The 17,279-nt window shown below is 45.7% G+C and overlaps 1 protein-coding gene across 3 annotated transcripts in view; it reads left to right on the top strand.

The window, feature by feature from the left end:
* The first annotated feature begins 13,285 nt into the window (after positions 1-13,285).
* CFAP91 (cilia and flagella associated protein 91) overlaps positions 13,286-17,279 on the top strand; it is a 31,630-nt gene continuing 27,636 nt past the window's right edge. The window contains exons 1-3 of one of the 3 annotated variants that reach the window (XM_040595804.1): positions 13,286-13,422; positions 14,149-14,223; positions 16,333-16,490. In XM_040595804.1, the coding sequence (XP_040451738.1) occupies positions 13,411-13,422; positions 14,149-14,223; positions 16,333-16,490 (245 nt within the window). In that variant the 5' untranslated portion in view covers positions 13,286-13,410. The other 2 variants (XM_040595806.1, XM_040595805.1) reach the window with 2 other exon arrangements.

The following is a 17,279-nucleotide window of genomic DNA, read 5'->3' as shown; positions in this document are numbered from 1 at the left end:
TGGGGAAAGCGGGCAGCGCTTTGTCGCAGTCGCGCACAGAAAACTGGAGATCTGTGGGAGTGAAGAGCACACGGCGATGCAGGGGCTGCAGGTAGCGCCGCTGGCGACGCAAAATGCTGCCGTTCCATGGCTGGGGGCCAGCCAGGCCGGCCCTGCCACGGGCAGCGAGGGAGAAAACACGGATTGCTTTCCTTTGTAGTCCGCCCCAAACCAGGCATCAGCGGCCGCTCTTGCCCCCCAGGGCTCTGCCACATACAAAACGGCTTGGCTGAATTTGCCACAGTCTGTCAGGCAGCTGCGTGCTACGCTTGCGCCTGCAGCCAGCCCCGATGATGACAGGGTTACACACACGCACACGTACATGGACTGGCAGGTATACACACGTATAGACTGGCAGGCACGTTGCAGAGCAAAGGGATGCCCCGCACAGGTAACGTGCGAAGGGCCACACATCAGTGGATGTGACACCGCTGAGAACTTGGAAGGGGAAAAGAATATACCCACTGGGATGCGGCTGCTGTGTCTTTTAACGGGGTGTAGCAAGAGTGGCAGCTTACATCAGGTGCTAAGGAGATCCGAAACTGTAGGAACCCTGACAAGAACATTTGGAGGGACAGAAAGCCTGCATTTTAGGCATCTAATTAATTTCTGACTTTTAGGATGCACTTTTTGCATTGGGGGCATATTTCCCATAGCTGTCAATCACAGAGGTATTTATTTTGGTCTGTGATGGAGAGTAAATATCAGCAGCTCCTATAACGTATGTTACATGCTCTCAGCCTCAGCAAAACTTTGGAGCTCAAAATATCTGCTGGGGATCTGAACGCTCCAGTCAGGTAAAAGATTGAAAAGGGTCCTGCCCTATACAAGGCATGAAATATCACATGATTCTGTTTTCAAGAGCCCTGGGCAAGACAGAGAGAACTATTTCATTATTTTCAGTATTTATCTTTCCAATCGGCAAGCCAGAAGTGAGATCGTTCTCTGTTGAGAGATTTTGTTCTTCTGTTTCTCTGGATCATCAAGGTGAATGCCAACACCACTGACTTGCGCTACCTGAATGAGTAAATGATAGGCGAGGATTCTTTTTTGATCCACTCATTCTCACAAAGAGAGACAAGAAGTAGAACCTAGCTCTTTTCCAGAAGTTCAAAGCTCCACATTTTCATTGCACAAGTAGATGAGGCTCTCCTGCTTTCACCATCAGGGTACATCTGTGGCACCCTGACAATACAACTCCTTGAAATGCAGGCTCCGAAGGACATTGCCCATGCATTGCCACCCTAACTCTGAAATGGCATCACAGAACACTCACTCACCCAACCAGCCACCTCCTTACTTAGCCATGAATCTCAGCTCAGTAGCCTGTCCCCAGCTGCCCCGTTTGGCTGAGGAGGTTGTTCAGACTGACCTACGCGCACACAGCCTCCTGGTTCAGCACACACGCACTGTGAGGCCTTGCAGCAACGTGTGAGGAACTGGAAGATGTACAGGTTGCATATGGTGACCAAAATATGCTTCTCCCAAATCCACACAAGCATGCCACCAGACGGAGCTGAGATTGAAATGCCTATCAAAAGCATGCCTCAGCTCTCCAAAGCAGTGCCTTGTTAATAGCTGGGGTTTTTAACATACTAAGCATGTTTTCCTTTCAAATTAACTAGCTTTGTCTTCTCTTCCTAAAGCTTTATCTGCTGGCCACTATCCAAAGGCCTAAACAGAGCTGGTGATGGCGACATAAACCGAGGCAAAGCCTGCAGTAAAAGACCTCAAAGGGGATTTCCCAAGTCTGCAAGTGAACAGTATATTCTATTTAACAACAACATTTATTAAAAAAAAAAAAAAAAAAAAAGTTTGAATGAGGTTAATTTGGCCTGTAGAAACCTGGAAAAGACCAAACAACAAACATATTATACTCTTGCTGGAGTTACAGAATACCAAGGGCAGAGGGAGGTTAAAATTTAGTCATCTTGGGAGAAGACTTCAAAAGGGTCTGCACAAAGGTACAGCCTGTGGAGACTAAGCATCTCTGCGAGCAGCACCCCATTTGAACTCTAGCAGCTTTCCAAACAGATTAAGGAGTGCTGCTATTTTGGCCGTGCTGCCTGTTTGTAACAGAATCACCCTGGAAGAAGGAATCACTTCTTGGTGGGATGAAGGGGCAGGGTCTGGGAGTGAGGAGAAGGAATGGAATTGCCATTGAAGCACAATTAACATTCATGCTGATTGCACCAATCTGGAGTACAGCACGGAGGGGAGATCACACCTTTTTCTCTTCTGACATTACATTGTACTTAAGGATTGATTATTAACTTGGTGCTTTTTGTTTTCCATTCGTCCTCTGCCTGCTGACAGTGGCAGAAGAATTATATTAAAGAGTATGTGTCAGGATGAACAGATTCATCTACCAGTCAAAGAGGAATAGCTAAAGGCAGGCTGCTGAGCTGAGACTGCTGGAAAGTTGTCAGATCCAGTACCCAGGAAAGGAAATTTAGTAAAAATCTCAGGGTCTCTGAAAGGGATAATGAAAAAAGATGCTCCCTCCATCTAGGGTGTCACTTGGCAGCCTGGTGCCACACGTGAGGGTACAAGGACTACAGACAGGACTGGACATTTACAGCTGTGCATTTAGAAGAGCGATGGGTGAAACAGAGGGAGACTGCCCAGTTGCCATGAGGTTCCGAATTATTTTCCCTGTACAGCCTTTTATCAGAATTAAAGAATATGGAACAGTGACTCATGATGTGTAAACATCACAGTAGCACTGCAGTCATTGCTGTTGGCTCCTTCTATCTTCAGTTTCAGCCCACTAAAAGAATGGTTGTCCAAAAGAAAGAAGTACTTGTCTGTTAAAGAGATCAAATACACAGACTTTTCAAGGAACCTCAAAAATACATTTACATTCATTGCTACTGTTAGGTAGGGTAAGCCCCTACCAATTGTCGGTTGGAAGTAGCAGTCTAGGGTAGTCCGGGGTTTTCCAGATTCTCACACTTCAGCTATACAATACAGAAGGTAAATTTAGCTGTGGAAAATCTGTGTGGTGAAACAGAGCTGAAGATATTTTGATATTTTTCCACATAATGCCTATTATGGAAACCACTAACCCTTCACCATCTTGAAAAAAGAAACCTGTTTAATATTGGTCTAGAGAAACATTTTTGTCTTTAACTTAGTATAAACGAGACAGCCACTGTCTGGGAGCCCAGTCAACCATATGCTGGTTTTGTCTGTGTTTCTGGGCAATGCTTAGATGCACACAGGAAAAAGAAGGACTTCAAACCTCTGAGCAAGACAACTTGTGCGGGCCCTGCTGCCTGTTATATTAACTGCCCAAGTACAGGATAGTTACTTTTTTTATCAGAGTTGCAGACCTGCAATTAGCAAATACTATCAGGTCAGCAGTGTGACCTGAGAGAATGAATGCTGGGATAAAAGGACCTTTGCTCCGGTCTAGTACGATGGAAGAGACTCTAAGGTGATTAATTACATTCCCTCTAAGCTTCAAACTCCATCTTGAAGGCAAGCGGCTTACCGGGCTAAAATCACCTCAAGATGTGATGCACCAGTCCCTTCCCAGGCTGAAGAGGGAAATACCCGTGTTTCAGAACTACAGCAAGAATTCCGTATGCAGGGATGCTGTACCACAGGACCGAACCATCCCCTCCTGGGAGATGACCACAGAAGGCTGTATGGAGAGAGTCTTCTTCCATACTGGCAAGCAAGCCCTTAACGAAACAAGCATAGAATCAAGATTACTTTTAAGGCCTTTGTGTCTCTTTGAATGCCCAACAAACTAGTACTGCAACAGATCACCTCTTGCCAGAAATTCGGACAAATCGTCAGAGGCTGGAGGTGGAAGGCAGTTTGCAAGATTGCAGTCACTTTCCACTTTAGAACCAGAGCAATTGCCTTTGACATTGCAGGACTCTGCCACAGCATCCCTGAAATTCTGGGGTCTCACACTGGGACAAGGACTCTGTGGCCTAGCCCTGCACAGAAAATTAGGATAACAGCCCTCCTACAACAACAGGCAGAGCAGAAACTCGTCCCAATCAAAATGTGCAGCAAAACTAATTTCAAGAATTGCCACCACTGCTTGCTTTTGCTAAGAAATCAGTGTTTTTATAGTACAGTCGAGACAGTTTCCAGCGATAAATGACTTTTCCAGTGAAATCTGGATGCTTGGGGGTGGGGGTGGGGAGGGGTGGCGGTAGAAGGCATCAGTGCTTGCTTTTGGTATAAACTTAAAGGATCTAAATGTATTTCTCACTTTTTTCCTGCACATCTTTCCCCAGTTTGTGCTAAGATTATCATCACTTTCACGTTATGCTGTTTCTTTTCACTGCCCACTGACAGCATATCCAAACGTATTAGTAAAGATAATCAATTAGCCATGCATGCAACACTGGAAAAGCCAGATCAGCAAATTCAGGATGCAGTCTCCCTGATAACATGGCAAAAGAAGGAAGATGGCATTTTGTATCGTGCCACAGAGCAACCTGCCTGTTCCCCGTGCGTTGGAGGCAAGAACAACTGAGCCTTGGGACATGCGGCAGCTTTTCCGCGATGCAGCTGATGCTGGATGCACATTTCAAGCCTGGTCAGGCTTACTTCAGTGCTTGCTGGGATGACTGATCAGCTGCTCCCTTTTGTGGAGGGGTACACCCATGAAAATCCAAGCATTCTGAAATAGATCCCACTGCGTAGACTGGTGGGAAGGCCAGGCCAGGTGTTTGCACTGAAATGGCTGCATGTGCTACGCCTGAAGGCAAGTGTGTATTGTCTGACAGTCTCTATGCTTAGTAACTCAGAAAATCCTAACCTGTGTTTGGAAAATAACATCACTAATCTTCCAAACAGCATGTATCTCCAAAGATCTGCCCTTCATTGCAGTGAGACTCTCTGTTTTCAGTTAAAAATAAGAAAAAAATAGCCCAGGTTTAAAAGTGTTTAGGTATGAAGAAGATACACACTAGTCACTCAGGGAGAAGTTTTGCTATCCTCAGGCATTTTTTTCCCCTCCACTGCAGAGTTAACCAAGACAGCTGCCTATATAGTTCTTTCCAAACAGGAAACCTCTTCCATTCTCATTTCTCATGACTTGAAAGAGTAAGGCTTCAAATTTCTGCATAACTGGCATATGAATTGTTAGAACTGATCAGAATGTGACCCCAAGCAATCAGGCAGCTGAGCCACTGTTAATATGTTGCACCACACCCATGCATGGATGATCTCCAGTTAGTCACCCCACAAAAATCAAATCCTGCCTGATGTCTGTGCTTACGCATTTCATTCAGAACCCAAGTTCACTTGCTTGTGTATTGCAGAAAAATGCCTCCCTGTAGTTCTGCTCTGTAATACAAACTTCTAACCTTGATCAGTTCTGCTGCAAACCTGGCTGTGTTTCTGCAACTCTGATGAATAGTGTTAAGCTGTCAGTCAACTGAGAAGCAGCAATACAGTAAGACCACTTACTTCCTTTCCACTGCCCACATTCCAGTACGTGTTCCTATTTTCCTCTAAGTGTTGCTGCTATTAACAATTTTATTCTGCTTGGTGGCATGCCATTTTGATGTCTGTGTCAGTAGCAAATCTGCTTTTTTGAATCTATTCAAGTCTCTCTTGATCATGTTTTATGAAATGTGAAGCTCCACTAAAAAAATAATTTTAACATTCACAACAAACTGCGGGAGCTAACTGGAAGGAATCATTAGTATTTACAGACACAGGAGTCATTCCATTTTTGAGATGTCACTGATTGCAGCTGCATACTTCTATGTACTCACATCCCAGCATCTCACTCCTTTGAAATACTGCATCAAGACATATGCTGTACATTGCTGCAAGCTGCTTGTAAAAAGCCTGCAACATTATGTACCTTCTGAATCTGTTTAGAACCTCCACAGCTGTTACTGGAAAAGTTACAAAACAGCGTAGAAAACTCAGCACTCTTTAAACTATTGCTTTCACATCAGTGGTCAAGCTAGGTTGCTACTCCGAACAACTAATTAATTTCCACTTGTTTTCTTCTTATTGATCCAGGAGAATAATTTCTAAGTAAGTCTAATAAGCATTATTGGCACTTTGTCAAGGGGATCCTTAGAATCCTTATTCCCACCAAAAATCAATTGCACTTGGATTATCAAGTGCTTAAGAGTCAGATTTTAAGAAGCATTAGGGCATCTCCATATGCAGGTGGAAGGATTCTCAAGAGAGCCTGTTTACACTGAAAAATTCCTAAATACATTATGTAGCTGGAGTACAAATATTTTTGAACAAGTGACATGGGAACACAAGTCATCTATACGGCTGAAAATTTCATCTAAACCTTCAGCTCAAGCCCATACCCTGACTATTTTGCCCTGGTTTTCAATATGCTGTACAGTACGCTGTGCAGTATTTTCTCTAGGTACTGGGTGTCTTGGGCTGGTACTTACTCTGTGTAACAAACACTTAAATTTTACTCAACGCATCCTGTCTGGACTGGCACATCAGTAACTTCAACTACTCAAGTCCCTTATTTAAAACCCAGAATGGATTCTTCCAGGTCAGATTCTCCTAGGGGTCCACCCAAAGACTTACTCAGGATCAAAAAGGGGATGTTTCCAGACTGACGTGTTAGATGCTGAGTATCCTCTCACAGCTGATACGTCAAGACACCAGTGATATGTACTAGATCCCATACTGTGCTGGGAAGTGATGTGGGGAAGGGCTATGTGAGTGCAGACAATGACAGAGAGGAAAGATAGGGGAACTTTCAAGACTGAAGAGAGCAGAGCTTTGTTTTCTTACATGAGGGAAGTGATACTGAGGCATCCTTTCCCAGGCCTTGAAAGGGCTCTGTTCAGCCCCCACCCAGTTCTAGCTTTTTTTCTTCCCATGGCCTGCGCATCCTGTCACTGCTGTCCCACCCTTTTCTTGGTAGGCCTCCCCCAGGCCCTTGGATGTCTGCTAGCCCTCGGCTGACCTCTGTCCAGCGGATTGCAATTAAAGGATGATAAATAAGTATTTTTGGAAAGGTTTAAGAGACAGGATTAAGATCATATTGCACTAATTGTTTAATAGTAAATAAGAGTGTAATGTAAGGAAGAGTTATACTGTATTATAATAACAAGCTGAAACAAGTCTCTATAGCACTTCTGTCCAGCTATTTAATTTCCATTAAAATTGTTGCTGAAATGGCCACAGAAAATCAAGAGTCCTTGGTGCTCCTTTCAGATCAGGCAAACACAAACATTCACTCCCTAGAAAAGTTTTCCAACTAGTTGGAAGCCAGATTTGACCAGGCACCTTGGCAAACAATAGCAGAAATGCTGCAGAGGTCAGCAAGGTACTCCCTTTTATAGTTTTTGCCACATGACATAAATATATACTACATGTCTCCCTGTCTGCTGAACTGTTAAGCTACCCTGCGCTGCTGCGAGCTTTAGTACAAGCCATCTGTCAAGCAGCCAGTAAAAATCCAGCTGCTGAACTCTTGAGCTTCTGGGTAAAGGGATCCCCTTGGCTCAAGGAGACAACCTTCCCTCCACAGCCTTTGATGTTCTTAGGGACTCCGCACCCCCCCTTAGCCATGCCAGTGCCCTGCTTAGTCTGCCGGGGAGCAGAGCTGGGAAGCATCATCAGTTGACCAGGCCAGCATGGTCCTTGCTGGGGACAGCACCCTCCCTGCATCCCTGCAGGCTAACAGGCATCACCAGCCAAGTGTTAGGGGGGTCAGTACTTCAGCAGAGCCTTCCCTCAGGCTTGGCTAAACAAAATAGAACAATTCACATCATCCCATCCAGACTGTTAACAGGCTCCAAATGTTTTTTAGGACTGCCCTTTCTTCAAAAGGACTGTCCTCTCTCAGCTTACCACGGACCTGACAGAAATGGGTATCACCAGAGTAAGAACTCAGTGGTAGCTGGAACCCCCTTCCACCCCCTGGAACATCTCCAGTCCCTCCTCAAGCTGCCTCTTGCCTCCCTCCCCTCCCTCTCTGCACTGGGACTCCCTTCTCCCAGTCAGTGGGTTCCCTCTCTTCCCCCCCCCCGCTCAACAGGAAGCTACCAGCAACTACTGTTGTTATTTTATCTACTTTCTAAATAGATAAACAGATGATATGGCTGGAGCCAAACCCTCAAGAACAGCAGATATGGAATCCGATCACAACCCACCTATAAGCACATTCCTCATCCAGGTCTCCAGAAGCAAGTAGGAGTTGGACTGCTTTGAAGGTACAAGCTCATTCCAATTTCTAAGCCAGAAATATGGATTGAAATCCTGCCTGTTAAGTCAATGTAATATTCCCGGCAAATTGTGCCTCTGGTTGTTCTCTTGCCTCCTGTGCTCTGACTAGGGTGTAGCATCTCCTTTGCTGATTCAACCATTGATCGGTGCACCAAGGAACAGAGGGAATCTTGGGTTTAATTCTGAAAAGAAATCTCTTAACACACTGGAACTGACAAGCTAACATGTTGGCATTGCCATTTATTCCTCGGAGTAGTGCATGGGAGGAATGAGAACACTAGGAATTCACTAGTTCCCTAAGGAGTTCAATCCAAGCTCGTTTTTCTACTGAGGTGAGTCAATATTTCTGACTTGAGCCCAGCAAATCCTCCGTATGTTATCCCTGTTCACTAAGAATCTCATCTAAAACTCATCCAAGCCAAGTGAAATCGGGTATATGAATGTCCTTCAGAGTGTGCCTGAAGTATTTGTCAACTTGGGGGTTTGGACTCTGAACCATGGGATGAAACTGTCCTTATTTCTGCCTCCCCTCCCCCCCCCCCCTCTTTTTTTTTTAAGTGCTAATCAAAACCATTATAGTAGGCTTTCAAGCAGGCTTTGAAGCAAATCCTTTAACTGTGATCACAAAGCACTGCTACGCCACTTTCTTCAAACTGACTTTTTAGGCTATTCTCATCTGTAGATTGCTTTTAGTACAGGAAATATAGCAGTAGTCCTACTAAGGAAAGCAAAGCAAGAGAGAACAGGTCTCCTGTAAAGACTTGCATCTGTTCTGTTTCAGTAGTTGTTATCTCAAGATGCCTCTCTTAGAAGAGTAAAAACAGCACAAAGAAACCAAAGACTTCACCTTGGTGAAGCTCCACTTACCACAATCAGTACTCCAAGGCCATTTTTACAAAAGATGTCACAAGGCACAAGTGAGGTATTCCACAACAGATATAATGCCTCACTGTAGCCAAAAGCCAGCACAGAATCAAGGCCTCAATCCACAAAACGTTACATTTCCCAGCATGTGTCTTCTCACATCTGTTTGAGACTTACCTCTGCTTCCTGCTGAGATTAGTGACCACATCTTCTTCCTCATCCTCTATTCCTCACTCTCCTTTACCATCTCTTCGGATGGGCTGGGAGGAAGGCTCCCTTCTTCTGGATTAAAAACCTAGCGACCACACTGACTGCAGCCTTGTGCTGCTGCTGCTGAATTGCACATCTGGAAAGAGGTGTTTATTATGCAGTTAGTAAACCATGTGTAGTTAGGACAGGGAATAGAAATCAGGGTTTACCTTGGATGGGTCCAGGGGCCAAACTGATTTAATATCATTTCACATTTAACGTAAGAGCTGAACTGGCGCCACCCAGGTTCGACTGTACATGGAGAAATTGTGACATCCTGCGGCAAGCATGAGAAATGGCATGCTAACGGTTACTAATTTTAAAAAGGATTAATTTTGGCATTTCCTGCCATCAAAGCCTCAATAGTGCTTTTAATGCTGTAACTTTGTTGGCTGTAACTTAGATTCTTTTAATAACTAGAGAAAACCTGCCATGAAGCATTACATGCACCCAACGAAGCATCACAGGCACCCAGCACCGTAACAGTGCTGTCATTTGACAACTGCTAACAGAGAGCAGAAGAGGACCATCTACATAATTAAACTTAAAACCAGATGGATGACATCTTGCCAGGGGTTTCACAGATCCTCGTGGATTGCAGAGGAAAAGTCACATTCAGGACACTCAGTTCCCTCTTAGGTTTTGGAGGACGGAGAGAAGCCAGAGCAGAGAGGCTCATCATCTGTTTCACTCAGCTTCTTTGCCTTCTCCCCCCCGCAGTCCTGCCTTTCCACACCCTTCCCCACTTTTTCAGCTGCTCATCTAGGTCTCCCATTTTCTTGTCCAGACCACTTCAGTTCTGCTCTATTGGCTGCTCACCCTGTCTCTCTCCCCTCCCCTTGCACACTGGTTCTCTACCACCCCACTCTCCTACTCTTTTCTTTGCTCAGGCAGCCGAGCTTCTCCTCTAAACCCAGACTTTCATGTCCGATTCATCTTCTCTTTGTCCAGCTACCATTCTGTTCTCAATTAATGCCTAATCCTACCCTCCTTATCTAAATTTTCCACTTCTCTTTGATTTTACAGCTCAAACACATCAGCAAGTCATCACAGCGTAACGAGTCCATCAGCAGAGTAGCAGTAATTCATCTTGCAGCAAATTACACCATCTTATCTCAAAGCTAATGTAAGGTAATACACATTTGGCTCAGCCTCTTTCACGGGCAGCTAAACTAGCACACTTTACCACAATTTTGCAGCATGCTAAGCAATGGCAGAGTTAGTCCACTCAGTTACTGCACAGTAACTCACAAAGGTGTGGACAGTTTACTCGTACATCTGAGCATCTGGTGTCCCCTCAGAGCCAAGTGGCTATATAAAAAAAAAAATCATCAGACAGACAGCACCCCGGCTCAGCTACACAGTCTTGTTCTGGAAAAGCTATTACTGGAGAGGGGAGAAATGAAAAAAAAATAATCATGCTATAGCCTGTAGCTCTGAGGAGAAAGCCCATCCGTTAAGTTCTTAGAAAACTGTAGCTAAGAAACAGGAATCTTTTTTGATTGCTTTCAGTTTAGTTGCCTTCAGTTTACTTTCACCAGAGCAGCAGGATGCATCCCTGACACGGACAGACCAACTTGCCAGACAATTTTTCCAAAGTGCTAGTCAGAGACAAGATTGCCAGAGTTTACTGCCTGGGATCAAATATTTTCTCAGAGGCTTTTGTGTTTTGGGACCTTTTTCTTTGGAAATGGTTGATCTACATAAAAGAAAAAGAATTTTAAAAAAGAAAGAAAGACTGATTCAGACCAAACCTCACTGCTTCACCGTTGCAATGTATTCCACAGCACACACTAGTGTGTCAGGGGCCCTGGCCAGGTTTCACTTCAGCTGCAGGTCGACAGGAAGATGAAGACTTCAGGCAAAGAACACTCAAGACAGTAGTAATCAACACATCTTTAAACACTTGTAAGGCTGTTCACTGCCCACATCTGTAATTCACAGAAATTTCTCAGAAGTTTAGTTAAAAATAAGCCAATATTTCACACACACACCCAATCTAATCTAAGCAACCTCTATGAACCCGAACCTTGAGCTTTTTAGCTCAGCCACATATACCTGTCACTTGCCATGAGCGAGTACTAGTCTTCACGCAGCTCTGCAGTGATCTGAAAACTTTTGTTTTCTGACAAAATTTTTAGTTAGTTTTCAGCCACAGCAGTCTCCCGAGATGGTTCCCCACATAGTCTTTCAGCTGCCAACACCAACACATCAGAGGGAGTGGGGCCAAGCACTCAAGGGTGTGGTGAACAAAGAAGAAGGTGGCAATGTCTTACATTTAGTCCAGTTTAATGCAGTTAATAGTGGGACTGCAGCTTTTTCATCTTCCACAACTCCAGAGAGTAGTCTGCTAGGCTATGCCCTGGTGTTTAGTTATACTCTGTCAAGAACTCATGTAATTGTTCCATTGTTCCTCTTTACCTGGTTTCCATCTGGTTCCTTTCCTCATCAGAAAAACAGCAGTGTGGGCCACCTGTATCCAGTCATCTCTGAAAACCTTAAAGTGGAAAAATGTGAGAGGGTGGAGCCAACAAAGTATCATTTTTTGGCCAAAGTACAGTTTACACACCTCATTACCTCAAGGCAGATGTCCAGCATGGAAAAATTTCAGCATGTAAATTATGGAGCTCCAATGAAATGAGATACAAAAAAAGAAAACTGAACTTGACCTTGAGAAATGCAGGGCACCTCCATTAAAAAGTGAGTTTCGCTGCCCCTGTCAATAATTACAGTAAGTTTCACGATGTAAAGCTCTTCAGTAAAACGAGGGTCTTTACAGCCTGCTGGGTATCTTTAGGGCATGGATTGATCCATTGCGCAAAGCAGTATCCCTAGAGATGTCAGCCAGCAGCACAGCTGTGGCTGCGTTCCCCAGCTCAGACCCACGTCTGATTCTTCAGGCGACCCATTTTCAACTACTGTAAGAAAGAAGCTGTTGCTTCAAACAAGTGACAGGCCTCTCAGAAAGTAAACCAGCATTCAAAGTTGAATTAAATGTCTACGTGTAAATTGTCAGAGCCAAGGAATTTGGAACCACACTCCTAACGTTGCTCTCCTGTGAAGAAGCACTGAGGGGCCAAAATGTTATGTCAGACACTGCAAGCTGCAAATAAATCTTTGGCATACAGGGTTTTATACACAAAATAACTTACACGAGGGACTTGCTTCAAGATTACAGGCAGAGGAGAGGGCCCATTTCTAATTCCACAGCTTTTTATGGCCTGCTCCAAAAGTCTCGGCAGCATCGGCCTTTCCTGTTCAACAGCATAAAGCAGCTTCCAGCTTTGTTCCTTGTAGAAGATGCAAATTTCCTCCTTGCAAAAAGAGCAACGTTTTTGCAACGCCTAAAGTTTATTTGTAACACTGTGCGGGTGTGCAGATGCTTTGCCAATGCAAAGACCCCTGCAAAGACCTCGGTAGGTACCAAGCGTATTTTCACTTTACGGCGGCAGAAGTCCTAAGCAGTAACAAGCAAAGCCAGGAATAAAACTATCCAGGCTTGAATCCAGTCCCCAACTGTAATTGCAAAACCAGTTTTCTCCAGCACTAAGCGATGGTTTGGGGGAACTGGAGCGCATCAGTACACATACCCGCCGGCCCATCCCCTGCCCTCCTCCAGCCGCAGCCCAGCCGCCCCTACGCCATGACAGGGGCTGGCCCGGCCCCTCGCCTGGGGGAGAGCGGCGCAGGGAGCGAGGCTGGCGGCGGGGCCGCCGGCAGAACTGCGTCCCCCCTTCCCCGCCGCGCTGGGCAGCGCTGGGCCCGCTCCGCGCCGCCGCTGTCCCGGGCCGCTCGCTGCCCGAGGCGGCACAACACGGAGGCGGGCGGCCCGCGCCGCCTGACGGGCCTTGGGGCTCTCCGGGAGCCTCCCCTGGGCGCGGGGTTTGCCTGGAGCAGCGGCCGCACGGGGCAGCCGGAGGGCCGGGGCCGGCCCCGGAGCGCGGCCCCAGCGGCCCGGGAAGGGCAGCGCCTGCCCCCGCGGCCGCCTCCCGTCGCGGCGGGTGTGGCGAGGCCGCGGCCCCGCCCGCCGGCGGCCGCCATGGCAACGCGGCCGGAGGCGCCATGAGCCCTGCGGTGAGCGGCGCGGGCGGGCCCCGCTCCCGGGGAGGCCGTAAATGGCTCCCGGCCGGGCCGCCCGGGGCCCCCACGGTGCCAGGCCCGCCCGGGGGGGACAGCGGCCTCCCCGCAGCCCCCGGGGCGCGGGGACCGGTGCGGCCAGGCCCGGCACCCTCGGCGGGGTCGGGCTGGCCCCGGGCCTCCCCGCCGCCGTGCCAGGCCGTGCCAGGCCGGTGTGGAGCCGGGAGGGTGGGTGCTGCCCCAGCAGCGGGGCAGAGCCGCGTAGCGGTACGGCGTTAGGGGTGGCAGCAGGGCCGAAGTCATCAGGAGCAGGGAGAGGCTTGGGGCTGTGAAACAGTGGTGAGCTGCAGGAAGGCCAGCGCCAGCTCTGTGTGCCAGGGGAAGCATCACCTACAGTATGGTATTTCCACTGATTACCATTGTACCATCCTTGCTTTTCTCCTGTTTCCTGTCTTTATCTTCTGTTTAAGTTGGCAGTGCTTCCAAAGTAGGTTTTTCGTTAGTCTTGTGTGTTCCACAGAACAGTGGTATTTGAGCTCTCAGCCTCATTTCTGTGATGGTGGAATTTCTTTGATATGGAGACATGTATTTCAGGTTTTTTCTTTTCCTAGCTTGTTTTATACTGTCTTATGGACAGCCTTTTAAAGTGGGAAGCAGAGCCTGACGATTCATGCTGATTTCTCAAATATGTAAACTAGTTCCATTTGTCCACTTATCTTTCAGACTCTGTACACACAGTCAAGTGAGAAGGACCATTCAAAGTCAAATGTCCATGTTCAACTTGTCGGTGACGAAGTGGTAGGTGTTGGCCAAGGACAGCTCACATGATTTCTGTGTGTATGCATACACGTGGGTAGAAACTCCGTCTCAGTTCTAAGCTGCTCTCTTAAAACAGCAAAATACAAAGCAAAGGAAGAAACTTTATCTAAAAGAAGACTTAACACGGGGAGTAACCGTGATGGCTCACCTAGGGTGACTGTGTAGCAGCAGCGTAGAAATGCTCGGTTTCATGTCCTCAGTAATTTCCTAAATTGTATGTCAGTATGTTTAATAGAATATCTCCAAATGCTGTTAACAATAGCTTGTATGTGTTACTAAGATCTAATAACAGAACTGGACACTAGTTCAACTAGAGCTGTTAAAATGAGTTATTTCACATGGTGCCTCCTCACCTTGGGATATACTTAACACTGCAGCTCGAGGTAACACACTTAGTTTAAAATTAACTGGGTAGCAACAGCTAAGCAGCCTGTACAGGTTGCAAACCCATCCTGATGCTTCATGCTAGGTTAGTGCAATTTAACTTCTTAGCTGAGTGCTTAGCTAGTGAGCCTGTGCTTCGCTCCTCAGCTATCAATATTCACCTTAGCTAGTTTAAAACCAGCTAGGGCATGTCTGTGGGAGTTGCAGTCACACTTTTAGACAGCAATGATTGATGGCTGGACAGGCTGCATATAGGTAGAATGCCAAAGGAAAACTGACTTGGTAAAACTGCACACTGAATTGGATTTTAAACAACGCATTCTCCCGAAGCTATGTACTTGACTGAGCCAGCAAGGTAGATACTCTGAACTCTGAAACTCCATTGGCGTACAGTGAGGAGAAAATCCCATAGCAGCTTTCCAACAATGGAATCAAGAAATTTTTGTGAAGAATGTTTCTGTATATCTCTTACCCCATTATCTCAGGCTCTTTCTTAAGCTACACCAAAAAAAAAAAAAAAAAAAAAAAAAGTGTGTTTGGCTCCTGTAGAGAGATATATGCATGGCGCTGGAAGCATTGCCTGGCATCACAGAGGTCCTTGCAACAATATGGCTGCATTAACAGTTCAGGCCAGACAAAGTAAGCAGGCATACAGTCACTACTGTTGTCACACCATAGGTGTAGTGTTGCCGATGAGTGTGGTGACAGATTGACTTGCATAAAATATTTTAAGCATATGAATCAGCCAGTGCACAATATGCAGTTCATAACAATACAACTTTGAATTCTTAATCCATAGCATCAGAAAACAGGGTGGATGGGGGTTGTGATAATATTAGTTTATAGGGTTTTTCAGACTCTCAAAAGTTGAATTCCCTTTGAAGAGAAATGAAACACAAATGCAGTCTCATGCACAGCAAGCAGCTACTTATAGAAGGGTGCCTAGATCTTCATCGTCTGACACTTTTACACCCTGGTGAGTTAGTGTACTTGAAATGTCACCCCTACCCTATATGCATCTGAGTTAGCACTCGCTGAAATAAAAGGGGCAATTCACAATTCAGTTCTGATTTTAGGCTTTACAGAAGCTCAAGCCAATATAGCTGCATCACTTATACTTGAGTCACGATTGCAAAGATTTATTGGCAACCATAAATTTAGAGATTTAAGGCATATCTACCCAGGGAAATTAGTGCTTAGAAGGAAGGGTGTGGATTTTTAATGTGATCATTTTTGTGTGCTAACTCCTATGGAGATATTTTTAACACATGTTAAAATTGTTACAGTATAAAATAACGTAACTACTCTGTAAGTGGAATATGTTACTTCATTTCTAGAGCACAGGAAACAGGAGGGAGTTACATGGGGTAATGTGCTAGAAGTTCACCTTATTGCATATTCACAGTTACTGCACATTAACTTCTTTATGTAACGAACCGTTAGACCCTTCGATTTGAAATACAAGTTTAGCACTGGAAAACAGCCAGAAGACATATCTGTGCATCTGCTGCTAGTCTGGTATGCTCCACATCTTGAGAAGTACCATCTAACCAGCTGACATCATTAGCATACGTATGCCGCCTTCTTTCCCCATCCCACATGTGCAGGCCTGTAAATCACAGCAAGCTGAAATTCTGAGCTCTTTAATGCTGTTTGAAATTGCTAAATCACTGCCTCTCTTCTTTGTGTCCATGCAAACGTTAGGTAAAGGCTCCGACGTTCAGAAGTATGTTTAGTAGCTTGATCCATTTGCCAGGCTACAGTCTGTGCTTGGAGGGCAAGGATCCAGTGCCTCCATTTATTGACCGAAGATGGAGAGGGAGGGCTCAGCGGCGCCTGGAGGCTCTTCAGCAGCTTGCTGCGTAAGTGTTCTATGGTTGGATAATTTAAAAGAAACGTACAGACAAAACCAACAAAAACCCATGCACGCTGAAGTGGAGATGACTGCAATTTGCTCCTACTTATATTTCCCTTGAAATTAAGAGATTGCAGCTGTTATGGAGTATGGTTGCCCATCTGTTTCTTACAGGGTGGATGTTGCACATTCCTTCATCCCTGTGCTATCTGCTTTGCAGTGGTTGCTGGGAAAGAGAAGCGAGTTATTTCAATCTCTTAGAGATCAGATAAGTTATGGAGACTTCACTTCGTGTGTTACTTCAGCGAGAGCCGTTTCCTTTCAGTCCTGTGCAGTTGCAGCTGGTTAGATTGCTTTTGCTGCTCATTCAGGAATGTATGGGGCCTGAACCAGGGCACCACATTTTTAGTGCAGGGGTGTGTGTGTTGAACTTTCTTCTGGTGTCACAGTTTGGGCTTCTGATTCAGCAAATATTAAAAAAAAACACACTCTGTGTTTTTTGGAGTCCTCTGTAGCTGCATTCAAGACTGCAGGCATCGGCCTAGGTAGTTGTTTTCAGAGGTTTTTGCTGCGTTAAGAAGCTAACTTTAGACCATGGGCTTTTTAGGTGATGTGTGCTCTGGGGTTGCTGGTAACTGAGTTCTACCACCTGCCAAACAGTAATTAAAGATGATTAAGAGTAATACAGTGGATTTCATACCTTGGTTTACTCACTTCTGAAAGTGTATTCTACTCATTTCCATAATAAAATAAGAATTTCAGAGCCTGTTCTGTTCTTCTTATTATTTTCAGTATT

Source organism: Falco naumanni, chromosome 5, assembly GCF_017639655.2.
Source record: "Falco naumanni isolate bFalNau1 chromosome 5, bFalNau1.pat, whole genome shotgun sequence".
NCBI classification, from domain to species: domain Eukaryota; kingdom Metazoa; phylum Chordata; class Aves; order Falconiformes; family Falconidae; genus Falco; species Falco naumanni.
The sequence above is the reverse complement of the archived record's forward strand: the minus strand, read 5'-3'. Positions and strand labels throughout refer to the sequence as shown.